Consider the following 23,499-nt stretch of genomic DNA (forward strand, 5'->3'; position numbering starts at 1 on the left):
GTCTTATTTGAAAAATATTTTCCAAGTCTGTACTAAAGCGTTTGCCCTATGCAAATGCCCTATGCAAACTATGAAATAGTTTGGGCTGATTACATTTAATTCTTTAATCCAGTTTGACTTGATTTTTTTGGTATATGGTGAGTGGTAGGGGTGTAGTCTCATTCTTCTGCATATGGATATTCAATTTTTCCTGCATCATTTATTGAGGAAACTGTCTTTTCCCCAAAGTGTATTCTTGGCACATTTGAAAATCAGTTTGCTTTAGATGCATGAATGCATTTTTTGGCTCAGCAGGCATATTGGTCTATATGTCTGTTTGGTGCCAGTACAATACTGTTTAGTTTACTGTAGCTTTGTCGTAAATTTTGATGTAAGGTATTGTATTGTCTCCAGATTTATTCTTTTTGCTCAGGATTGTTTTGGCTATTCAGGGTCCCTTGTGGTTCCATATAAATTTAGAATTTTTTTTTCTATTTCTGTGAAGAATGCTGGTGACTTTTTGATCAGAGTTGCATTAAATCCATAGATCATTTGGGGTAATATGGCCATTTTGATTATATCTTTTCAATCTATGAACACAAGATATCTTTTCATTTATTCACATATATTTTATTTTTTCATCCATGCTTTGTAGTTTTAATGTAGGAATATTTCATCTTCTTAGTTACGTTCATTGCTAGGTATCTTAATTTTAGTACTTAGTAGTAGATGTCTTTTACATCTAAACTGGAAACGAGGAAGTTAAATGGTTCCTGTTAGAGACAAAAAGATCTTACATTTACAAAACCTGAACACAACACCAAACACCAAAAAAAAAAAAAAAAAAAAAAACCCAGAAACAGCAAAACTGTTAGGAGTAATAAATTCATTAAAGTTGCAGGATATAAAATTTGATAATTCCATTCACAATAGCTACAAAAAGAAAGTCAGTTCATTTAAAGTTCCTGTTTGTATATGGTACAAAGTGAGGTCCAACTTTATTCTTTCCCATGCAAATTTCTAGTATTTCTAACATTTTTTGGTGAGGAGACTGTTCTTTCCTCATTGTGTGTTCTTAGAACCCTTGTTGAAGATAAATTTACTATATACATGAGGATTTATGGGCTCTCTAATCTTTACATCATCTATAATACTTGTCTGTCTTTGGGTACCACACTGTTTTGATTACTATAGCTTTGTAATATGTCTTAAAATCAGAAAGTAGATGTCTCCTTTTTTTCCCCCCAAGATTGTTTGGCTATTTCTGATTTCTTGAAATTCCATAGATATTTTAGAATATTTTAATACTTCTGCAAAGAGATCTATTGGTATTTTGATAGAGAGTACATTGAATCTGTAAATCACCTTGGATAATATTGACATCTTAAGAATATTGAGTCTTCAAACTCTTAAACAAGTTTGTGTGTTTGAGACTGTTTAATTTCTACATATTTGTAGACCTGCCAGTTTTCTTTTCATTTTTAACTTAAAGCTATTCTGTTGTAGTCAAAAATAATACTTTGTGTGATTTCCATCTGTTTAAATTTGTTAAGACATTTTATGGCTTAAAAAGTTGTCTATCTGGAATAATGTACCATATGTGATTAAAGACATTGTGTATTTTGCTGTTGTTGGGTGACAAGTTATGTATATATGTTAAGTCTAATTGTCTTTAGTGTTCAAGTCTTCTGTTTCCTTATTGATCTTCTTTCTGTTTTTGGTTTTGTTCATTTTTGCATTACTGAAAGTGGAGTATGGAAGTCTTCTACTATTATTGTGCTGCTAGCTACTTGCTTCAATTCTGTGAAAGGTCACAATGTATATATGGGAGCTGTGACATTAGATGCATATATGCTAATGCTTGTTATAGCTTTCTGGTCAGTGGACACTATTATTATTATTATATAATGCCCTTTCTTGTATTTTGTGACAGTTTTTGATGTAATGTATATTTTGTCTGATAGTATTTTACTTTGCATTTAATTTCTTTTTTCCATGCTTTCATGTTCAGCCCATGTGTGTTTTTGTATCTAAAGTGGGTCTTTTATTGAAAGCATAGAGTCGGATCTTGTTTATTGAATTTCAGCCAAATTTTGTCTTGTGAATGATTTAATTATTTTTATATACAAAGTAATTACTGAAAGGGAATGACATTGCTTTTTGTTTTTTATTTTAGATCTTGTAGCTTTTTTGTTTCTGTTTTCCTCTTGCTGTCTTCCTTGGTGTTTTATTGATTTTTTTTTTATAGTGGCATATTTTGATTCCTTTCTCATTTCTTTTTGTGTATCTACTATAGGTATTTTTGTGGTTACCATAGATATTACACAAAACATCTTAAAATTATTAACAATTTGTATTAACCTGATAACTTTAGTAGCATACAAAAATCCTGCCTCTCTATGTCCCCTTATTGTATTTTATTGAGGTCACAAATTATATGCTTTTTATTGTGAATCCATTAACACAGATTTACGGTTATTTTTAAGTGTTGTCTTTTCACACACATAGGCTCAAAATAAAGGGATGGTGGAAGATCTACCAAGCAAATGGAAAGCAAAAAAAGCAGGGGTTGCAATCCTGGTCTCTGATAAAACAGACTTTAAACCAACAAAGGTCAAAAGAGACAAGGCCATTACATAATGGTAAAGGGATCAATTCCGCAAGAAGAGCTAACTATCCTAAATATGTATGCACCCAATACAGGAGCACCCAGATTCATAAAGCAAGTTCTTAGAGACCTACAAAGAGACTTAGACTCCCACACAATAATAATGGGAGACTTTAACACCCCACTGTCAATATTAGATCAAGGAGACAGAAAATTAACAAGGATATCTAGGACTTGAAGTCAGCTCTGGACCAAGCAGACCTAATAGACATCTACAGAACTCTCCAACCCAAGTCAACAGAATATACATTCTTCTTAGCACCACATTGCACTTATTCTAAAATTGACTGCATAATTGGAAGTAAAACACTCTTCAGCAAATGTAAAAGAACAGAAATCACAACAAACTGTCTCTCAGACCACAGTGCAATCAAATTAGAACTCAGGGTTAAGACTCTCACTCAAAACTGCACAACTGCATGGAAACTGAACAACCTGCTCCTGAATGACTACTGGGTAAATAACCAAATGAAGGCAGAAATAAAGATGTTCTTTGAAACCAATGAGAACAAAGACACAACATACCAGAATCTCTGGGACACATTTAAAGCAGTGTGTAGATGGAAATTTATAGCACTGAATGCCCACAAGAGAAAGCAGGAGAGATCTAAAAGCGACACCCTAACATCACGATTAAAAGAACTAGAGAAGCAAAAGGAAAAAATCTTAAAATTACATAGTGAAAGGAAAATGTGAGAGATGTGCCTAACTGTGGTGTTTAGGAACAGGAAGTCTACATACCTGTATGTATTTCAAAGTTAACAGGCTCTCTAATGCCTAGTTATTGGTTATACAGATTGCATAATGCCACTCAATATTTTTATTTAAAATACTTTATAAGCATATTATAAATGATATACTCATATGAGTGTATTTTCTAATAACCTAGATTGTAATATAAAACAAAAATGAATCAAGAAGTAAATTGCAATTAGGACTTCTTAATTACCTTTTTAGAAATTAATCTAGCTGCCAATTGCATTTTAATTGAACCCTTGGTGTCATCCATATATATATACACACACACACATACACACACACAATGTGTTTATATATATATATAAACTGTGTGTGTAGTGTATTCATTTCCACAAGATACTGAAAATTTTGTGTCGTCTTTGTATCCTATATTTCCATGTAATTAGTAATAATACAGAATTGTATCAGGTAAATTAAAAAAAAAAGAGAGCCATACAGTCACACACACGAGAAAGTGTTTGTCTTTTCAAATGTATAGCAGAATTAAAAGTATTCTATATACTATTATTACAATAATACCAAATACTTTATTTGTGTATATTATTACCTTAACCAGAAAACTTTATACTGTTACATGATTTTGTGTTCCTCCCTACCATCATGTTATTTTTCAATATAAAGAACTGACTCCTTTAGCATTTCTTGTATGATAGGTCTAATGGATATAAATTCATTTAGCTTTTATTAAGAATTCTTTATTTCTTTATTTTTTTTCCTGAAACGGAGTCTCGCTCTGCCGCCCAGGCTGGAGTGCGGTGGCGAGATCTTGGCTCACTGCAAGCTCCGCCTCCTGGGTTCATGCCATTCTCCTGCCTCAGCCTCTTGAGTAGCTGGGGCTACAGGTGCCTGCCACCACGCCCAGCTATTTTTTTGTATTTTTAGTAGAGATGGGGTTTCACTGCATTAGCTAGGATGGTCTCGATCTCCTGACCTCGTGATCCGCCTGTCTTGGCCTCCCAAAGTGCTGGGATTACAAGCATGAGTCACTGTGCCCAGCCCCAAGAATTCTTTATTTCTTTTTTTTTTTTTTTTACTTATTTTTATTTATTTATTTATTTTATTATTATTATACTTTAAGTTTTAGGGTACATGTGCACAATGTGCAGATTTGTTACATTTGTATACATGTGCCATGTTGGTGTGCTGCACCCATTAACTCGTCATTTAGCATTAGGTATATCTCCTAATGCTATCTATCCCTCTCCTCTCCCCCTACCCCACAACGGGCCCCAGTGTGTGATGTTCCCCTTCCTGTGTCCATGTGTTCTCTTTGTTCAATTCCCACCTATGAGTGAGAACATGCGGTGTTTGGTTTTTTGTCCTTGCGATAGTTTGCTGAGAATGATGGTTTCCAGCTTCATCCATGTCCCTACAAAGGACATGAACTCATCATTTTTTATGGCTGCATAGTATTCCATGGTGTATATGTGCCACATTTTCTTAATCCAGTCTATCATTGTTGGACATTTGGGTTGGTTCCAAGTCTTTGCTATTGTGAATAGTGCCGCAGTAAACATACATGTGCATGTGTCTTTAGAGCAGCATGATTTATAATCCTTTGGGTATATACCCAGTAATGGGGTGGCTGGGTCAAATGGTATTTCTAGTTCTAGATCCCTGAGGAATCACCACACCGACTTCCACAATGGTTGGACTAGTTTACAGTCCCACCAACAGTGTAAAAGTGTTCCTATTTCTCCACATCCTCTCCAGCACTTGTTTCCTGACTTTTTAATGATCGCCATTCTAACTGGTGTGAGATGGTATCTCATTGTGGTTTTGATTTGCATTTCTCTGATGGCCAGTGATGATGAGCATTTTTTCATGTGTCTTTTGGCTGCATAAATGTCTTCTTTTGAGAAGTGTCTGTTCATATCCTTCACCCACTTTTTGATGGGGTTTTTTTTTCTTGTAAATTTGTTTGAGTTCATTGTAGATTCTGGATATTAGCCCTTTGTCTGATGAGTAGGTTGCAAAAATTTTCTCCCATTCTGTAGGTTGCCTGTTCACTCTGATGGTGGTTTCCTTTGCTGTGCAGAAGCTCTTTCATTTAATTAGATCCCATTTGTCAATTTTGGCTTTTGTTGCCATTGCTTTTGGTGTTTTAGACATGAAGTCCTTGCCCATGCCTATGTCCTGAATGGTATTACCTAGGTTTTCTTCTAGGGTTCTTAGGTTTTAGGTCTAATATGTAAGTCTTTAATCCATCTTGAGTTAATTTTTGTATAAGGTGTAAGGAAGGGATCCATTTTCAGCTTTCTACATATGGCTAGCCAGTTTTCCCAGCACCATTTATTAAATATGGAATCCTTTCCCCATTGCTTGTTTTTGTCAGGTTTGTCAAAGACCGGATGGTTGTAGATATGCGGCATTATTTCTGAGGGCTCTGTTCTGTTCCACTGGTCTATATCTCTGTTTTTGTACCAGTACCATGCTGTTTTGGTTACTGTAGCCTTGTAGTATAGTTTGAAGTCAGGTAGCGTGATGCCTCCAGCTTTGTTCTTTTGGCTTAGGATTGTCTTGGCGATGCAGGCTCTTTTTTGGTTCCAAATGAACTTTAAAGTAGTTTTTTCCAATTCTGTGAGAAAGTCATTGGTAGCTTGATAGGGATGGCATTGAATCTGTAAATTACCTTGGGCAGTATGGCCATTTTCACGATATTGATTCTTCCTACCCATGAGCATGGAATGTTCTTCCATTTGTTTGTATACTCTTTTATTTCATTGAGCAGTGGTTTGTAGTTCTCCTTGAAGAGGTCCTTCACGTCCCTTGTAAGTTGGATTCCTAGGTATTTTATTCTCTTTGAAGCAATTGTGAATGGGAGTTCACTCATGATTTGGCTCTCTGTTTGTCTGTTATTGGTGTATAAGAATGCTTGTGATTTTTGCACATTGATTTTGTATCCTGAGACTTTGCTGAAGTTGCTTATCAGCTTAAGGAGATTTTGGGCTGAGACGATGGGGTTTTCTAGATATACAGTCATGTCATCTGCAAACAGGGACAATTTGACTTCCTCTTTTCCTAATTGAATGCCCTTTATTTCCTTCTCCTGCCTGATTGCCCTGGCCAGAACTTCCAACACTATGTTGAATAGGAGTGGTGAGAGAGGACATCCCTGTCTTGTGCCAGTTTTCAAAGGGAATGCTTCCAGTTTTTGTCCATTCAGTGTGATATTGGCTGTGGGTTTGTCATAGATAGCTCTTATCTATGACGTCCCGTGAATACCTAATGTATTGAGAGTTTTTAGCATGAAGCGTTGTTGAATTTTGTCAAAGGCCTTTTCTGCATCTATTGTGATAATCATGTGGTTTTTGTCTTTGGTTCTGTTTATATGCTGGATTATGTTTCTTGATTTTCATATTTTGAACCAGCCTTGCATCCCAGGGATGAAGTCCACTTGATCATGGTGGATAAGGTTTTTGATGTGTTGCTGGATTCGGTTTACTAGTGTTTTATTGAGGATTTTTGCATCAATGTTCATCAAGGATATTGGTCTAAAATTCTCTTTTTTTGTTGTGTGTCTGCCAGGCTTTGGTCTCAGGATGATGCTGGCCTCATAAAATGAGTTAGGGAGGGATTCCCTCTTTTTCTGTTGACTGGAATAGTTTCAGAAGGAATGGTACCAGCTCGTCCTTGTACCTCTGGTAGAATTCGGCTGTGAATCCATCTGGTCCTGGACTTTTTTTGGTTGGTAAGCTATTAATTATTGCCTCAATTTCAGAGCCTGTTATTGGTCTGTTTAGAGACTCAACTTCTTCCTGGTTTAGTCTTGGGAGAGTGTATGTGTTGAGGAACTTATCCATGTCTTCTAGATTTTCTAGTTTATTTGTGTAGAGGTGTTTATAGTATTCTCTGATGGTAGTTTGTATTTCTGTGGGATCGGTGGTGATATCCCCTTTGTCATTTTTTATTGCGTCTATTTGATTCTTTTCTCTTTTCTTCTTTATTAGTCTTGCTAGGGGTCTATGAATTTTGTTGATCTTTTCAAAAAACCAGCTCCTGGATTCATTGATTTTTTGAAGGGTTTTTTGTTTCTCTGTTTCCTTCAGTTCTGCTCTGATCTTAGTTATTTCTTGCCTTCTGCTAGCTTTTGAATGTGTTTGCTCTTGCTTCTCTAGTTCTTTTAATTGTGATGTTAGGGTGTCAATTTTAGATCTTTCCTGCTTTCTCTTGTGGGCATTTAGTGCTATAAATTTCCCTCTGCACACTGCTTTGAATGTGTCCCAGAGATTCTGGTATGTTGTGTCTTTGTTCTCGTTGGTTTCAAAGAACATCTTTATTTATGTCTTCATTTCATTATGTATCCAGTAGTCATTCAGGAGCAGGTTGTTCAGTTTCCATGTAGTTGAGCAGTTTTGAGTGAGTTTCTTAATCCTGAGTTCTAGTTGGATTGCACTGTGGTCTGAGAGACAGTTTGTTATCATTTCTGTTCTTTTACATTTGCTGAGGAGTGCTTTACTTCCAACTATGTGGTCAATTTTGGAATAAGTGTGGTGTGGTGCTGAAAAGAATGTATATTCTGTTGATTTGGGGTGGAGAGTTCTGTAGATGTCTATTAGGTCCACTTGGTGCAGAGCTGAGTTCAATTCCTGGATATCCTTGTTAACTTTCTGTCCTGTTGATCTGTCTGATGTTGACAATGGGGTGTTAAATCTCCCATTATTATTGTGTGGGAGTCTAAGTCTCTTTGTAGGACACTACGGACTTGCTTTATGAATCTGGGTGCTCCTGTATGGGGTACATATATATTTAGGATAGTTAGCTCTTCTTGTTGAATTGATCCCTTTACCATTATGTAATGGCCTTCTTTCTCTCTTTGGATCTTTGTTGGTTTAAAATCTGTTTTATCAGAGACTAGGATTGCAACCCCTGCCTTTTTTTGTTTTCCATTTGCTTGGTAGATCTTCCTCCATCCCTTTATTTTGAGCCTATATGTGTCTCTGCACATGAGATGGGTTTCCTGAATACAGCACACTGATGGGTCTTGACTCTTTATCCAATTTGCCAGTCTGTGTCTTTTAATTGGAGCATTTAGCCCGTTTACATTTAAGGTTAATATTCTTATGTGTGAATTTGATCCTGTGATTATGATGTTAGCTGGTTATTTTGCTCATTAGTTGATGTAGTTTCTTCCTAGCCTTGATGGTCTTTACAATTTGGCATGTTTTTGCAGTGGCTGGTACCAGTTGTTCCTTTCCATGTTTAGTGCTTCCTTCAGGAGCTCTTGTAGGGCAGGCCTGGTGGTGACAAAATCTCTCAGCATTTGCTTGTCTGTAAAGTATTTTATTTCTCCTTCACTTATGAAGCTTAGTTTGGCTGGATATGAAATTCTGGGTTGAAAATTCTTTTCTTTAAGAATGTTGAATATTGGCCCCCACTCTCTTCTGGCTTGTAGAGTTTCTGCCAAGAGATCAGCTGTTAGTCTGATGGGCTTCCCTTTGTGGGTAACCTGACCTTTCTCTCTGGCTGCCCTTAACATTTTTTCCTTCCTTTCAACTTTGGTGAATCTGACAATTATGTGTCTTGGAGTTGCTCTTCTTGAGGAGTATCTTTGTGGCATTCTCTATATTTCCTGAATTTGAATGTTGGCCTGCCTTGCTAGATTGGGGAAGTTCTCCTGGATAATATCCTGCAGAGTGTTTTCCAACTTGGTTCCATTCTCCTCGTCACTTTCAGGTACACCAATGAGACGTAGATTTGGTCTTTTCACATAATCCCATATTTCTTGGAGGCTTTGTTCGTTTCTTTTTATTCTTTTTTCTCTAAACTTCTCTTTTCGCTTCATTTCATTCATTTCATCTTCCATCACTGGTACCCTTTCTTCCAGTTGATTGAATCGGCTACTGAGGCTTGTGCATTCGTCACGTAGTTCGCGTGCCTTGGTTTTCAGCTCCATCAGGTCCTTTAAGGACTTCTCTGCATTGGTTATTCTAGTTAGCCATTCGTCTAATTTTTTTTCAAGGTTTTTAACTTCTTTGCCATGGGTTCGAACTTCCTCATTTAGCTCAGAGTAGTTTGATCATCTGACGCCTTCTTCTCTCAACTTGTCAAAGTCATTCTCCGTCCAGCTTTGTTCCATTGATTTTGAGGAGCTGCGTTCCTTTGGAGGAGGAGAGGCGCTCTGATTTTTAGAGTTTCCAGTGTTTCTGCTGTTTTTTCCCCATCTTTGTGGTTTTATGTACCTTTGGTCTTTGATGATGGTGACGTACAGATGGGTTTTTGGTGTGGTTGTCCTTTCCGTTTGTTAGTTTTCCTTCTAACAGTCAGGACCCTCAGCTGCAGGTCTGTTTGAGTTTGTTGGAGGTCCACTCCAGACCCTGTATGCCTGAGTATCAGCAGTGGTGGCTGCTGAACAGCGGATATTGGTGAACCGCAAATGCTGCTGCCTGATCGTTCCTCTGGAAGTTTTGTCTCAGAGGAGTACCCGGCCATGTGAGGTGTCAGTCAGCTCCTACTGGGGGGTGCCTCCCAGATAGGCTAGTCAGGGACCCACTTGAGGAGGCAGTCTGCCCATTCTCAGATCTCAAGCTGTGTGCTGGGAGAACCACTACTCTCTTCAAAGCTGACAGACAGGGACATTTAAGTCTGCAGATGTTACTGCTGCCTTTTGTTTGTCTGTGTCCTGCCCCCAGAGGTGGAGTCTACAGAGGCAGGCAGGCCTCCTTGAGCTGTGGTGGGCTCCACCCAGTTGGAGCTTCCGGCCCGCTTTGTTTACCTACTCAAGCCTGGGCAATGGTGGGCACCCCTCCCCCAGCCTCGCTGCCACCTTGCAGTTTGATCTCAGACTGCTGTGCTAGCAATCAGTGAGACTCCGTGGGAGTAGGAACCTCCGAGCCAGGTGCGGGATATAATCTCCTGGTGTGCCGTTTGTTAAGCCTATTGGAAAAGTGCTGTATTAGGGTGGGAGTGACCCGATTTTCCAGGTGCCGTCTGTCACCCCTTTCTTTGACTAGGAGAGGGAATTCCCTGACCCATTGCACTTCCCAGGTGAGGCAATGCCTCACCCTGCTTTGGCTCATGCACGGTGGGCTGCACCCACCGTCCTGCATCCACTGTCTGGCACTCCCCAGTGAGATGAACCCAGTGCCTCAGTTGGAAATGCAGAAATCACCCGTCTTCTGCGTGGCTCAGGCTGGGAGCTGTAGACTGGAGCTGTTCCCATTGGCCATCTTGGCTCCTCCCCCCAAAGTTCTTTTTTTCTAATTCATTTTTAAAGTATAGTTTGGGCAGATGTAGTGTTCATAGTAGGTAGTTGTCATTTTTTCATCACTTTCAATATATCATCCTGCCATCTTCTGGCTTGTGAGATTTTTTGCTGAGACATCTGTTGATCATTTTATAAGAGTGGCCTTGTACGTGCCAAGTCATCTTTTTCTTTCTGACTTCAAGATTCTCTTTGTCACTTTTGAATTTCTGATTATAATGTCTCATGTGAGTCTCTTTGTGTTGCTGCTAGAGTTGGTTGAACTTTAAATTTTAGGCCATTTTCTCCATCAAATTGGTCTTAGTCATTATTACTTCCAATAAATTTTCTGCTCTTTTTCAGTTTAGAATTCTCATGAGTATGTTGGCCTACTTGATAGTATCCCATAGGTTTACTAGGCTCTTTTTTCCTTCATTTTTTAATCCTGTTTGCCTTCCTGACTTTAAAATTTCAAATGACCTGTTATCAAGTGTGCTGGGGATTTTGTACCTGCTACATCAGGTCTGCTGTAGACCTCATCTAGTGAATCTTTAAATTTAGTTTTTATTTTTTACCTCCACACTTTGTGTTTTTATAGGTTTAATCTCTGTTCATTTTCATCATCCATTTTCTCTTTTAGTTTAGTTGTGTTCTCCTTTAGTTGTTTGAACATTTTTAATATAAATATTTTAGCCAGTTATGTGGCTCATGCCTGTTATCCCAGCTACTTTGGAGGTTGAAGTTGGAGGATCATTTGAGGCCAGGAGTTTGAGACCTGCCTGAGCAATATATTGAGACCCTGTGTCTATAAAAAATAATAAATATGGCTGGGCGCAGTGGCTCATGCCTATAATCCCAGCAATTTGGGAGGCCGAGGTGGGCGGATCACGAGGTCAGGAGATCGAGACCGTCCTGGCTAACATGATGAAACCCCGTCTCTACTAAAAATAGAAAAAAAAAAAAAATTAGCCGGGTGTGGTGACGGGCGCCTGTAGTCCCAGCTACTCAGGAGGCTGAGGCAGGAGAATGGCCTGAACCCGGGAGGCGGAGCTTGCAGTGAACCAAGATAGCGCCACTGCACTGCAGCCTGGGCGACAATGCAAGACTGTCTCAAAAAATAATAATAATAATAAATACACTAGGTGTGATGGTGCATGCCTGTAGTTTTAGGTACTCAGGAAGCTGAGGCAGGAGAATCCGTTAACTTCAGAAATTTATGCCTGCAGTGAGCGGTGATTGTGCCACTGCTCCCTAGTTTGGGTTTTTTTGAGAAATGTCCCTTCAAGTCTTGTGCCCATTTTTGATTGGATTATTAGATTGTTTCTTAAAGAGTTGTTTGAGCTCCTTACATATTCTGATTATTGATCCTTTGTCAGATGGGTAGTTTGTGAATATTTTCTCCCATTCTGTGGGTTGTTTCTTCACTTTATTGAGTATTTCCTTTGTTGTCCAGGTGCTTTTTAACTTGACATGATCCCATGTGTCCATTTTTGCTTTGTTTCCCTGTGCTTTAATACATTACTTAAGAAATTTTTACACCAACCATTGTCCTGGAGAGTTTCCCCAATGTTTTCTTGTAGTAGTTTCATAGTTTGAAATCTTAAAGTCCTTAATCCATTCTGATTTGATTTTTGTGTATGGTGAGAGATAGGGGTCTAGTTTCTGTTTTTAATGAATAGCTTGTCTTCATATATATGGATATCCAGTTTTTTTTTAGCACTGGTTATTGAAAAAAACTGTCCTTTCTCTAGTGTATATTCTTAACATCTTTGTTAAAAACGAGTCCACTCAAAGTGTCTGGAGTTGTTTTTGGGTTCTCTATTCTGTTGCATTGGTCTGTGTGTCTGTTTTTATGCCAGTACCATGCCATTTTGATTACTACAGCTCTTTAGTGTAATGTGAAATCAGATAATGTGACTCCTTAAGTTTTGTTCTTTTAGCTTAGGATAGCTTTGCTATTCTGAGTCTTTTGTGGTTCCATATATATTTTAGGATTGTTTTTTCTAATTCTGTGAAGAATGTCATTAGTATTTTGATAGGGATTGCATTGAATCTGTAGATTGTTTTGAGTAGTATGGATATTTTAACAATATTGATTCTTCCAATCCATTGACATGGGATATTTTTCGTGTGTGTGTGTGTGTGTGTGTGTGTGTGTGTTTGTGTGTGTGTCCTCTTCTATTTCTTTTCTTTCTTTTTTTTTTTTTTTTTTGACGTGTCTCCCTCTTGTCGCCCAGGCTGGAGTGCAGTAGCGCGATCTCGGCTCGGCTCACTGCAACCTCCGCCTCCCGGGTTCAAGTGATTCTCCTGCCGCAGCCTCCCAAGTAGCTGGGACTCCAGGCATGCGCCACCGTGCCTGGCTAATTTTTTGTATTTTTAGTAGAGACGGAGTTTCACCATGTTGACTATGCTGGTCTCAAACTCCTGACCTCAAGTGATCTGCCCATCTCGGCCTCCTAGGGTGCTGGGATTACAGGTGTGAGCCACTGCACCCAGCCATCCTCTTCAATGTCTTTCATTCATGTTTTATAGTTTTCATTGTACAGATCTTTCACTTCTTTGGTTAAGTTAATGTCTAGGTATTTAATTTTATTTGTGGCTACTGTAAATGGAATTACTTTCTAATCTCTTTTTTCAGATTCTCTGTTGGCATATAGAAATGCTACTGATGTTTGTATGTTCATTTTATATCCTGCAACTTTATCAGTTCTTATTGTTTTTTGGTGGAGTCTTTAGATTTTTCTTAATATAAGACTGTACCATCTGCAAACAAGAATAATTTGATGACTTCCTTTCCAATTTGGATGCCATTTATTTTTTTCTCGTTTTACTGCTGCTGTAGCTAGCACTTCCAGTACTATGTTGAATAACAGTGGTGAAAGTGGACATCCTTGTTATGTTCCAGATCTTAGAGAAAAGACTTTCAGATTTTTTTCCTCCATTCAGGATGATACTAGCTGTGGATCTGTCATATATGGTTTTTATTATTTTGAGGTATGTTCTTTCTATACCCAGCTTTTTGAGAGTTTTTATTATCAAAGGATGTTGAATTTTATTAAATCCTTTTTTCAGCAGCAGTTGAAATGATCATATGATTTTGTCCTTCATTCTGTTGATGTATCATATTGATTGATTGCATATGATGAACCATTCTTGCATCCCTGGGATAAATCCCACTTTGTCATAATGAACAATCTTTTAATGTGTTGTTGAATTCTGTTTGCTAACACTTTGTTATTTTTACATAAATATTTATTATAGATATTGGCGTACAGTTTTCATCTTTTGATGTATCTTTTTCTGATTTGGGTATTATGGTAATACTGGCCTCAAAGAATGAGTTGGGAAGTATTCCTTCCTCCTGTGTTTTGGAAGTTTTTGAGTAGGGCTGGTATTAGATCTTTAAATGTTGGGTAGAATTTAGTGGTGAAGCCATCAGGTCCTGGGCTTTTCTTTACTGGGAGACTTTTTATTATGGCTTTGAACTTGTTACTTCTTATTGGTCTGTTCATGTTTTGGATTTCTTCGTTGTTTAATCTTGGTAAGTTGTATATATCTGGGAACTTACCTATTTTTGTTAGATTTTCCAATTAGTTGGCATACAGTTGTTAATAATAGCCACTAATAATCTTTTGAATTTCTGCAGTATCAGTTATAATGTCTCCTTTTTCATCTCTGATTTTATGTGGGTCTTCTTTTTTTCTTAGTCAAGCTAAAGGTTTATAAATTTTATTTATCTGCTTAAAAAATCAACTTTTCATTTCATTGATTTTTTTTGTATTTTTTATTTGAATTTTATTTCTGCTGTGATGTTTATTATAATTTTTGTTTTGCTGTTTTTTCTTTAAGATGCAACATTAGGTTATATGATTTTTTTTCTTTTTTGATGTAAGCACATATATCTATACATTTCTCACTCAGTACTGCTTTTGCTGTATCCCATAGGTTTTGGTATGTGTTTTTTCATTATTTGTTTGAAGAAATTTCTCAATTTCGTTCTTAATTTCTTTACTGATCCAATTTTCATTGAGGAGCGTATTGTTTAATTTACATTTGTTTGTATAGTTTCCAAAATTCTTGTTACTGATTTCTAGTTATATTCCATTGTGGGCAGAGATGTTTGATATTATTTCACTTTTCTGAATGTTTTAAGACTTGTTTTGTAACCTAAAATGTTGTGTATCTGAAAATTATCTATGTGCTGAGAAGAATGTGTGTTCTGTAGCCATTAGATAAAATGTTCTGCAAATATTTATTAGGTATATTTGGTTTATAGCACAGATTAAGTCTGATGTTTCTTTCATGATTTTCTATCTGTAAGATCTGTACAATGCTGAAAGTGGTGTGTTGAAGTCTCAATTATTATTGTATTGGGGCCTCTCTCTTTAGCTCTAATAGTCTATGTCTCAGTGCTTTAGTGTAGGGTGCATGGATATTTAAAATTGTTATATTCTCTGACTGAATTGATCCCTTTATCATAAAATGACATTTGTTCTGTCTTCACAGTTTTTATCTTGAAATATATTTTATCTGATGTAAGTATAGCTACTTTGGTTCTTTTTTTTTGTTTTCATTGGCATGGAACATTTTTCCATTCTTTTATTTTTCAGTCTATGTGTATCTTTATAGGTGAAGTGTATTTCTTGTGGGCAGCAGATAATTGGGTCTTCCTTTTTCTTTTTTTCACCCATTCTGTGTCATCTAATTGGAATGTTTAGTGCATTTCCATTCAGCGTTATTATTGATAAGTATGTGTTCACTCCTGCCATTTTGTTATTTGTTTTTGCATCTTCTCTTTCTTTTGTCCTTCCTTCCTGTCTTCATTTTAGTGAACATGATTTTTCTTGGTGGTATGATTTAATTTCTTGCTTTTTGGTTTCTGTGTCTGTTGTATGTTTTTTTATTTGAGGTTACCATGAAACTTACAAATACTATCTTATAACCTATTGTTTTAACTGCTGACAACTTCACACTGATTGCCTAAGTGAACAAATAAGCAATAAGAAAACTAGTAAAAACTCTACCTTAACTTTGCTTCCCCATTTTTCAACTTTTTGTTGGTTCTCTTTATGTCTTATTGTACTGTCTTTGTCTTGAAACATTGTTGTAGTTGTATTGAGTCATCATTGAGTATTTCTACTTGAGTATTTTACACACCACAATTACCATATTATAATACTCAGTTTTTCTCTGTGCTATTACCAATGAGTTCTGTACCTTCAGATGACTTCTTATTGTTCATTAACATTCTTTTCTTACAGATGGAAGAGAATGCCCCTTAGTATTACTTGTAGGACAGGTCTGGTTTTAATGAAATCTCTCAGTGTTTGTCTGGGAAGGTCATTTTTTTCTCCTTCATGGCTATGGAATATTTTCACAGGATAGACTATTCTAGTGTAAAAGCTTTGCTACTTCAGCACTTTAAATATGTCATGCTATTCTCTCCTGGCCTGTAAGATTTCCACTGAAAATCTGCTGCCAGACATACTGGAGTTTCATTGTATGCTGTTTTTCTTGCTGCTTTTAGGATCCTTTATTCTTAATTTTTGGGAGTTTGATTATTAAATGTCTTGAGGTAGTCATCTTTGGGTTCAATCTGCTTTGTGTTCTGTAACCTGGTTGTACTTGGATATTGATATCTTTATAGATTTGGGAAGTTCTCTGATCGTATTCTTGAAACTTTCTACCCCTTTCTCTTTCTCTCTTTAAGGCTAACAACTCTTAGATTTGCCCTTTTCAGGGTGTTTTCTAAATCTTGTAGGCATACTTCATTCTTTTTTGTCTTCTCTACATATTTTCAAATTGCCTATGTTCAAGCTCAATAATTTTTTCTTTTGCCTGATCAGTTTTGCTATTAAAAGACTGATGCATTCTTCAGTATGCCAATTGCTTTTTTAACTTCAATTTCTGCTTGATTCCTTTTAATTATTTCAACCTCTTTGTTTGATTTATCTGATAGAATCTGAATTCCTTCTCTATTTTATCTTGAATTTGTTTCCTCAACACAACTATGTTGAATCATCTGTCTGAAAAGTTACTTATTTTGTTTCTCCAGGATTGGCCTCTTGTGCCTTATTCAGTTTGTTAGGTGAGGCCATAATTTACTGGATGGTCTTAATGTGTAGATGTTCATCTGTGTCTTGGCATTGAAGAGTTAGGCATTTATTGTAGCCTTCGCAGTCTGGGCTTTGTGTCCACCCTTGTTGGGAAAGCTTTCCAGAATTTGAAGGTACTTGGATCTCAAACTCAATAACGTTGTTCTTGCAGACTCATAGAGGTACCATGTGGTTGGTCTTGGTTAAAATCGATGAATTATCTGGATTACCAAGCAGAGACTCTTGTTCTCTTCCCTTAGTTTCTTTCAGACTAATGGAATTTCTTTCTCTATGCTGAGCTACCTGGAGCTGGGGTGGGATGACACAAGCTTCCCTGTTGCCCCCACCACTGGGACTGTGCTAATTTAGACCTGAAGTGAGCACAGCACTGGGTGTCACCCAAGGCCCAGTGTAATTACTGCCTGGCTACCACCTAAGTTTACTCAAGACCTTAGGCCTCTACAATCAGCAGGTGGTAACCAGCCAGGTTTGTGTCTCCTCAGGGCAGTGAGTTCCCTTTGGCCCCAGGTAGGTTCAGAGATATTGTGTGGGAGCCAGGTATTGAAGTCAGAAGCCTTATTTATCTCGTGTTCTATTCTACTGCAGCTAAGCTGGCATTCAAATTACAAGACAACATCCTTACCACTCCTCCCTCCCCTTTCTGTAGGCAGAGGAGCCTCACAATATGTCTGCCACCACCACCAGCCCACAGGGGTTTCCACTGGGCTATCACTGATGTTCACTCAACACCCAAGCACTCTTCAGTCAGCTTATGATGACTGCTTCCACAACTGGGACTTACTCTTTGGTGCAGGGCAGGTCCAGAAATGCTGACTCAGGGACCCTAAGAGTCTGCTTGGTGCTCTACCCCACTGTGGCCAAGGTGGTACCTCAGGTGCAAGACAGAATGCCATTTACTTTTTCCTCTGCTTTGCTCAAACAGAAGGTGTCTTTCACTATACCCACCACAGTGGGAAATGTTCTGGGTCACACCTGAAGCCAGCAGATCTCGGAGTCCAATGTTCATGATGTGTTATTGGGGTACCACTGTTGGTTATTCAGAGACCAGCAGCTCCTAAGTCAGAAGGTGATGAATCCTGCCAGGTCTCTGCTGTGATAGGGCAGCACTGGGTTCATTGTAGTCCCCTAGTCACTGTGCTCTCCGTCTCCCAAATGAACAGATTTCTCCCCGCCATGCAGATGCTGCTGAGGGGCAAGGGCAAGGTGGCACAAGCACTCCCTTTCCTTCACTGTTGGTGTCTTAGTAGTAGTTCACGTGCCACTTTATTGTAGTAAAGTTTGTATATCAATTGAGAAAACACGGCCTCAGGTTTTTCACTCAACTGTTGTTGTATTCTCAACTTAGCATAATTTTGTATATTAGATTTGTAAAATATATGTACCTGAATCTAGTAATTGGAATTCTTAAAATTTTTATATCTTTCAGATGTGTTTTCGCATTATAACAAGGACCTGTTGACAGAGCACTGCACAGAAGCTTCATTCCAAAAAGTGATATCGAGGAGACATGGGAGCTGTGATCTTGAGAATTTACATTTAAGAAAAAGGTGGAAAAGGGAGGAGTGTGAAGGGCACAATGGATGTTATGATGAAAAGACTTTTAAATATGATCAATTTGATGAGTCCTCTGTTGAAAGTTTGTTTCACCAGCAAATACTTTCTTCTTGTGCCAAAAGCTATAACTTTGATCAATATAGGAAGGTCTTTACTCATTCACCATTGCTTAATCAACAAGAGGAAATAGATATTTGGGGAAAACATCACATATATGATAAAACTTCAGTGTTATTTAGGCAGGTCTCTACTCTAAATAGTTACCGAAATGTTTTTATTGGAGAGAAAAATTATCATTGCAATAATTCTGAAAAAACCTTGAACCAAAGCTCAAGCCCTAAAAATCATCAGGAAAATTATTTTCTAGAAAAACAATACAAATGTAAAGAATTTGAGAAAGTCTTTCTTCAGAGTATGCATGGGCAAGAGAAACAAGAACAGTCTTACAAATGTAATAAATGTGTAGAAGTTTGTACCCAGTCATTAAAACATATTCAACATCAGACCATCCATATCAGAGAAAACTCATATAGATATAACAAATATGATAAAGACCTTAGTCAGTCATCAAATCTTAGAAAGCAGATAATCCATAATGAAGAGAAACCATACAAATGTGAAAAATGTGGGGATAGCTTTAACCATAGTTTGCACCTTACTCAACATCAGATCATTCCTACCGAAGAGAAACCTTATAAATGGAAAGAATATGGCAAGGTCTTTAACCTTAACTGTAGTTTATACCTGACTAAACAGCAGCAAATTGATACTGGAGAAAACCTTTACAAATGTAAAGCATGTAGCAAATCTTTTACTCGTTCCTCCAATCTTATTGTGCATCAGAGAATTCACACTGGAGAGAAACCATACAAATGTAAAGAATGTGGCAAAGCCTTTCGCTGTAGTTCATACCTTACTAAACATAAGCGAATTCATACTGGAGAGAAACCTTATAAATGTAAAGAATGTGGAAAAGCTTTTAACCGTAGTTCATGCCTTACTCAACATCAGACAACTCATACAGGAGAAAAACTTTACAAATGTAAAGTATGTAGCAAATCTTATGCTCGTTCTTCAAATCTTATTATGCATCAGAGAGTTCATACTGGAGAGAAGCCTTATAAATGTAAAGAATGTGGCAAAGTCTTTAGCCGTAGTTCTTGCCTTACTCAACATCGGAAAATTCATACTGGAGAAAATCTTTACAAATGCAAAGTATGTGCTAAACCTTTTACTTGTTTCTCAAATCTTATTGTGCATGAGAGAATTCATACTGGAGAGAAACCCTATAAATGTAAAGAATGTGGCAAAGCCTTTCCTTATAGTTCACACCTTATTCGACATCATCGAATTCATACTGGAGAAAAACCATACAAATGTAAAGCATGTAGCAAATCTTTTAGTGACTCCTCAGGTCTTACTGTGCATCGGCGAACTCATACTGGAGAGAAACCCTATACATGTAAAGAATGTGGCAAAGCCTTTAGTTATAGTTCAGATGTTATTCAGCATCGGAGAATTCATACTGGCCAGAGACCCTACAAATGTGAAGAATGTGGCAAAGCCTTCAACTATAGGTCATACCTCACTACACATCAGAGAAGTCATACTGGAGAGAGACCCTACAAATGTGAAGAATGTGGCAAAGCCTTCAACTCTAGGTCATACCTCACTACACATCGGAGAAGTCATACTGGAGAGAGACCCTACAAATGTGATGAATGTGGTAAAGCCTTCAGCTATAGGTCATACCTCACTACACATCGGAGAAGTCATAGTGGAGAGAGACCCTACAAATGTGAAGAATGTGGCAAAGCCTTTAACTCTAGGTCATACCTCATTACACATCAGAGAAGTCATACTAGAGAAAAACTTTAAAAATGTAAAACATGGAGCAGATTTTTTACTTGTTACCCATGTCTTATTGTGCATCAGATAATTTATATGGGAGTGAAACCCTACAAATATTAAGAATGTGGCATAACCTTTAACTATTTTCAAGCCTTACACAATAGCAGAGAATATAAACTGAAAAAATCCATACAAATATTAAAAATGTGGCAAATTATTTTAAACTGTGCTCAACCCTTACTCAAGATAATCCATACTAGAGAAACACTATAGATGTAAAAATGTGAAAAGTTTTATTCAAAATATCAAACTTATGAGTCACCTAGGGGTTCATAGAAAAAGGAAGTTTGCAGATGCAATAAATGTGAGGAGGTATTTAATAAAAAATGAAGTCTAAATGTGTCAGAGAATTTATATGAGAAAGGACTAAAGCACAGACACTTTCAGCCTTTATACTAAATAAGAGTATTTTTTATACAGAATAATCTAAAGGCAAAATAATTAGATAATTTATTTGCTTATATGTTTTAAAGTAGCAAGAACATTGATGTTTTGACAGGTATATTTCATAGATACTTCATTTGTATTTACAGTATTTGAGGTTTTTGGAAAGCAAATATTATTATATAATTCAGCTTTCAAATCTGTTGCTGCTTTTCCTTAATCCGTGGCGTTCATGTGAAAATATGTGTTCTGTTTTTTTTCTGCATCAGAACAATGTGAGGTCATTCTACGTTAATATCATTAATATCAGCATTTTTCATGGAAGTTTAATGCCAAATGTAAAACACATGAAAAATTTTTAAAATATGCTCTTTGTGTTTGAATAAAGTAGTAATGCATGTAAACATATACGTGTTTAGAGCACTTTTCTATATTAAAGTAAGAGGGATATTCTGAATTTTTGAAATTACTTCAATTCCTCCATAAGTTTAAAAAAAAAAAAAAAGACTTCATTTAAAGCAGAGGTCCCCATTCCCAGGCTGTAGACCGGTTACTGGTCTGTGGCCTGTTAGAAACTGAGCTGCACCAGTAGGACATGAGTGGTGGGTGAGCAAGCATTACCACCTGAGCTCTGCCTCCTCTCAGATGAGTGGTGGCATTAGATTTTCATAAACCCTATTGTGAACTATGCATGTGAGGGATCTAGGTTGTGTGCTCCTTAGGAGACTCCAACTAATGCCTGATGACCTGAGGCAGAACATTTTCATCCCAAAACCATCTCTCTCCTTGCCAGTTTGTAGAAAAATTGTCTTCCATGAAACCAATCCCTGGTGCCAAAAAGGTTAGGACCACTGAGTTGAAGTACTAACATATCTTTAAAACAGAATAAAGTAGGAGTCTTTAGTATTATTTGATGTGATAGAATACATAGTGAAAAAGTTGAGTATTTGATGTGATGAGAAGAACATCTTCACCTGTATCGGGGAAATGTGAAGATAATTCCTATCAACATTCACTAAATAATTAGCCTCACTTTAAAAAAACGTAGAAAACAGAACTGCAAGATTAGTATATTGGAAAAAAGGAATGCTTCTTGAGTACTTGTAACTGTATTTTGACCAGGAAGAATATAGTGGATTTTAAAATGCTGTAGACTATGGGTGAACTTAATTTCTTTTAATAAAATGAGTTGGTTTTTCATGTTTTAACACTGATGTACAATGAATGAAATGTTGTACTGACACCAGTGTTAAACTATTCCATCTTATCTAAGATTGTGGTTAACAGATGGAAATAATATACTATGGGTTAACAGTGAAATGTCTTCCCTAATATTCCTTTTGCTGGAGGACTTAAACTTTCAATAATTTGGAGAATAGTTTTCTCATAGTGACTATCTTGATAATGATTAGATAAGGCAGGTAAGATTGAAAGGCCACAACTTAGCAGCAAATGTTTTACATTCATTTGAGAGCCAGTTTGTAAGTAGTTCACCAAAAGATGTTGGGTTAAAGCAGTGGTTTGAATTAATTGCATAGCATTCATATAACAGAATACAACTCAGCCTAAAGCTCACACCCTATATGAATCTCATAGACCTCGTAAGTGAAAAAAGGTAGACATAAAATTGTGTTTTGTATATTTATGTATTGTATTATTTCAGGCAAAATAAACCTATGGTGAAATAAACACATTGATAGCCTCTGGCTGAGGAAGAAAAGATAGGTGCCTGGGACAAAACAAGAGTGAATTTTCTGAAGATGATGAAAATGTTCTGTTTCTAAACTAGGTGAAGGTCGTAAGGGTTTATTTGTCAAAAATTTACAACTAGAGTTTGCGTCAGCCCATTGGTGCTGCAGAGTCTGTTTCCTTTGGGTTGGGACCTCATTCCTTTGAGTTGGGACTTCACCTCATTGAAGTCCTGGCAGAGTCACTAGAAGAGATGTGATGATCTTGTCCCAGACCCCAAGAGTGGATTCTTGAATCTCACACAGGAAAGAATTCTTGGTGAGTTGCAGAGTAGTAAAGTTTATTAGAGACTACTCAGTTACAGAGTAGGGCATCCTCAGAAAGCAGGAAGAGGAATGCCTTACAATGAGAAGAGATAGTTTATTGAAAGCTCCTCTGTTAGAGTAGGCCTTCCTCAGAAAGCAAGAGGAGAAATGCACCCATTTCAAATGGTTATATAGGTTATTAAGGATGGTATACTTTATTACAGAGGATTCTAATCAGCTTATGACAGGCTATTAGTATTGTTACTTTTCTATGTTACTATTGATTTCAGCAAGAATTTATGAGTACTATTTTTAAAGCAAAACATACTTAAACTAATAATGCTTTTTCTTAAAGTACTGGGACATTTTCTTAAGTTTTGAGTTCTTATTTAGTTGATTAACATCATTAACTCAGTGTCTCAACCATAAACATCTTGTGACCAAGAGTGCCCGGCCCCCTCGGAAAGTAATCCAGCAGGTTTGGCTTTTTTTTTTTTTTTTTTTTTTCTTGAGACAGAGTCTTGCTGAGTTGCCCAGGCTGGAGTGCAGTGGTGCAATCTCGGCTCACTGCAATCTCCGCCTCTTGGGCGTAAGCCATTCTCCTGCCTCAGCCTCCCGAGTAGCCGGGATTACAGGTGCCCACCACCACACCCGGCTAATTTATATATTTTTAGTAGAGACAGGGTTTCACCACGTTGGCCAGGCTGTTTTTGAACCTCTGACCTCAGGTGATCTACCCACTTCAGCCTCCCAAAGTGTTGGGATTACAGGTGCAAGCCACTGTGCCCGGCCATAGGTTTGGCTTTACCTGGCCTTTATTCAAGATAGGGCCACTAGTTAGGATACTTCTGGCAGAATTAGCATGATTGTTATCTGAGAGTGGTCTATCACACTGCAGTGAGGAAGGGTGTTGAACAGCGACTAAGGTGTAATGGCTGCGCATTTGGCTAC

At 37.3% G+C, this 23,499-nt stretch overlaps 1 protein-coding gene across 6 annotated transcripts in view; it reads left to right on the top strand.

The window, feature by feature from the left end:
* Positions 1–20,960, top strand: part of ZNF267 (zinc finger protein 267) — a 43,566-nt gene extending 22,606 nt beyond the window's left edge. For all 6 annotated transcript variants that reach the window (XM_063797786.1, XM_009430708.5, XM_001147484.4 and 3 more), the window contains one exon: positions 18,132–20,960. In XM_063797786.1, the coding sequence (XP_063653856.1) occupies positions 18,132–20,137 (2,006 nt within the window). In that variant the 3' untranslated portion in view covers positions 20,138–20,960. The remainder of the gene's footprint in view (positions 1–18,131) is intronic.
* Positions 20,961–23,499: the final 2,539 nt, after the last annotated feature.

The sequence above is a fragment of the Pan troglodytes genome, chromosome 18 (genome assembly GCF_028858775.2).
Source record: "Pan troglodytes isolate AG18354 chromosome 18, NHGRI_mPanTro3-v2.0_pri, whole genome shotgun sequence".
NCBI classification, from domain to species: Eukaryota; Metazoa; Chordata; class Mammalia; order Primates; family Hominidae; genus Pan; species Pan troglodytes.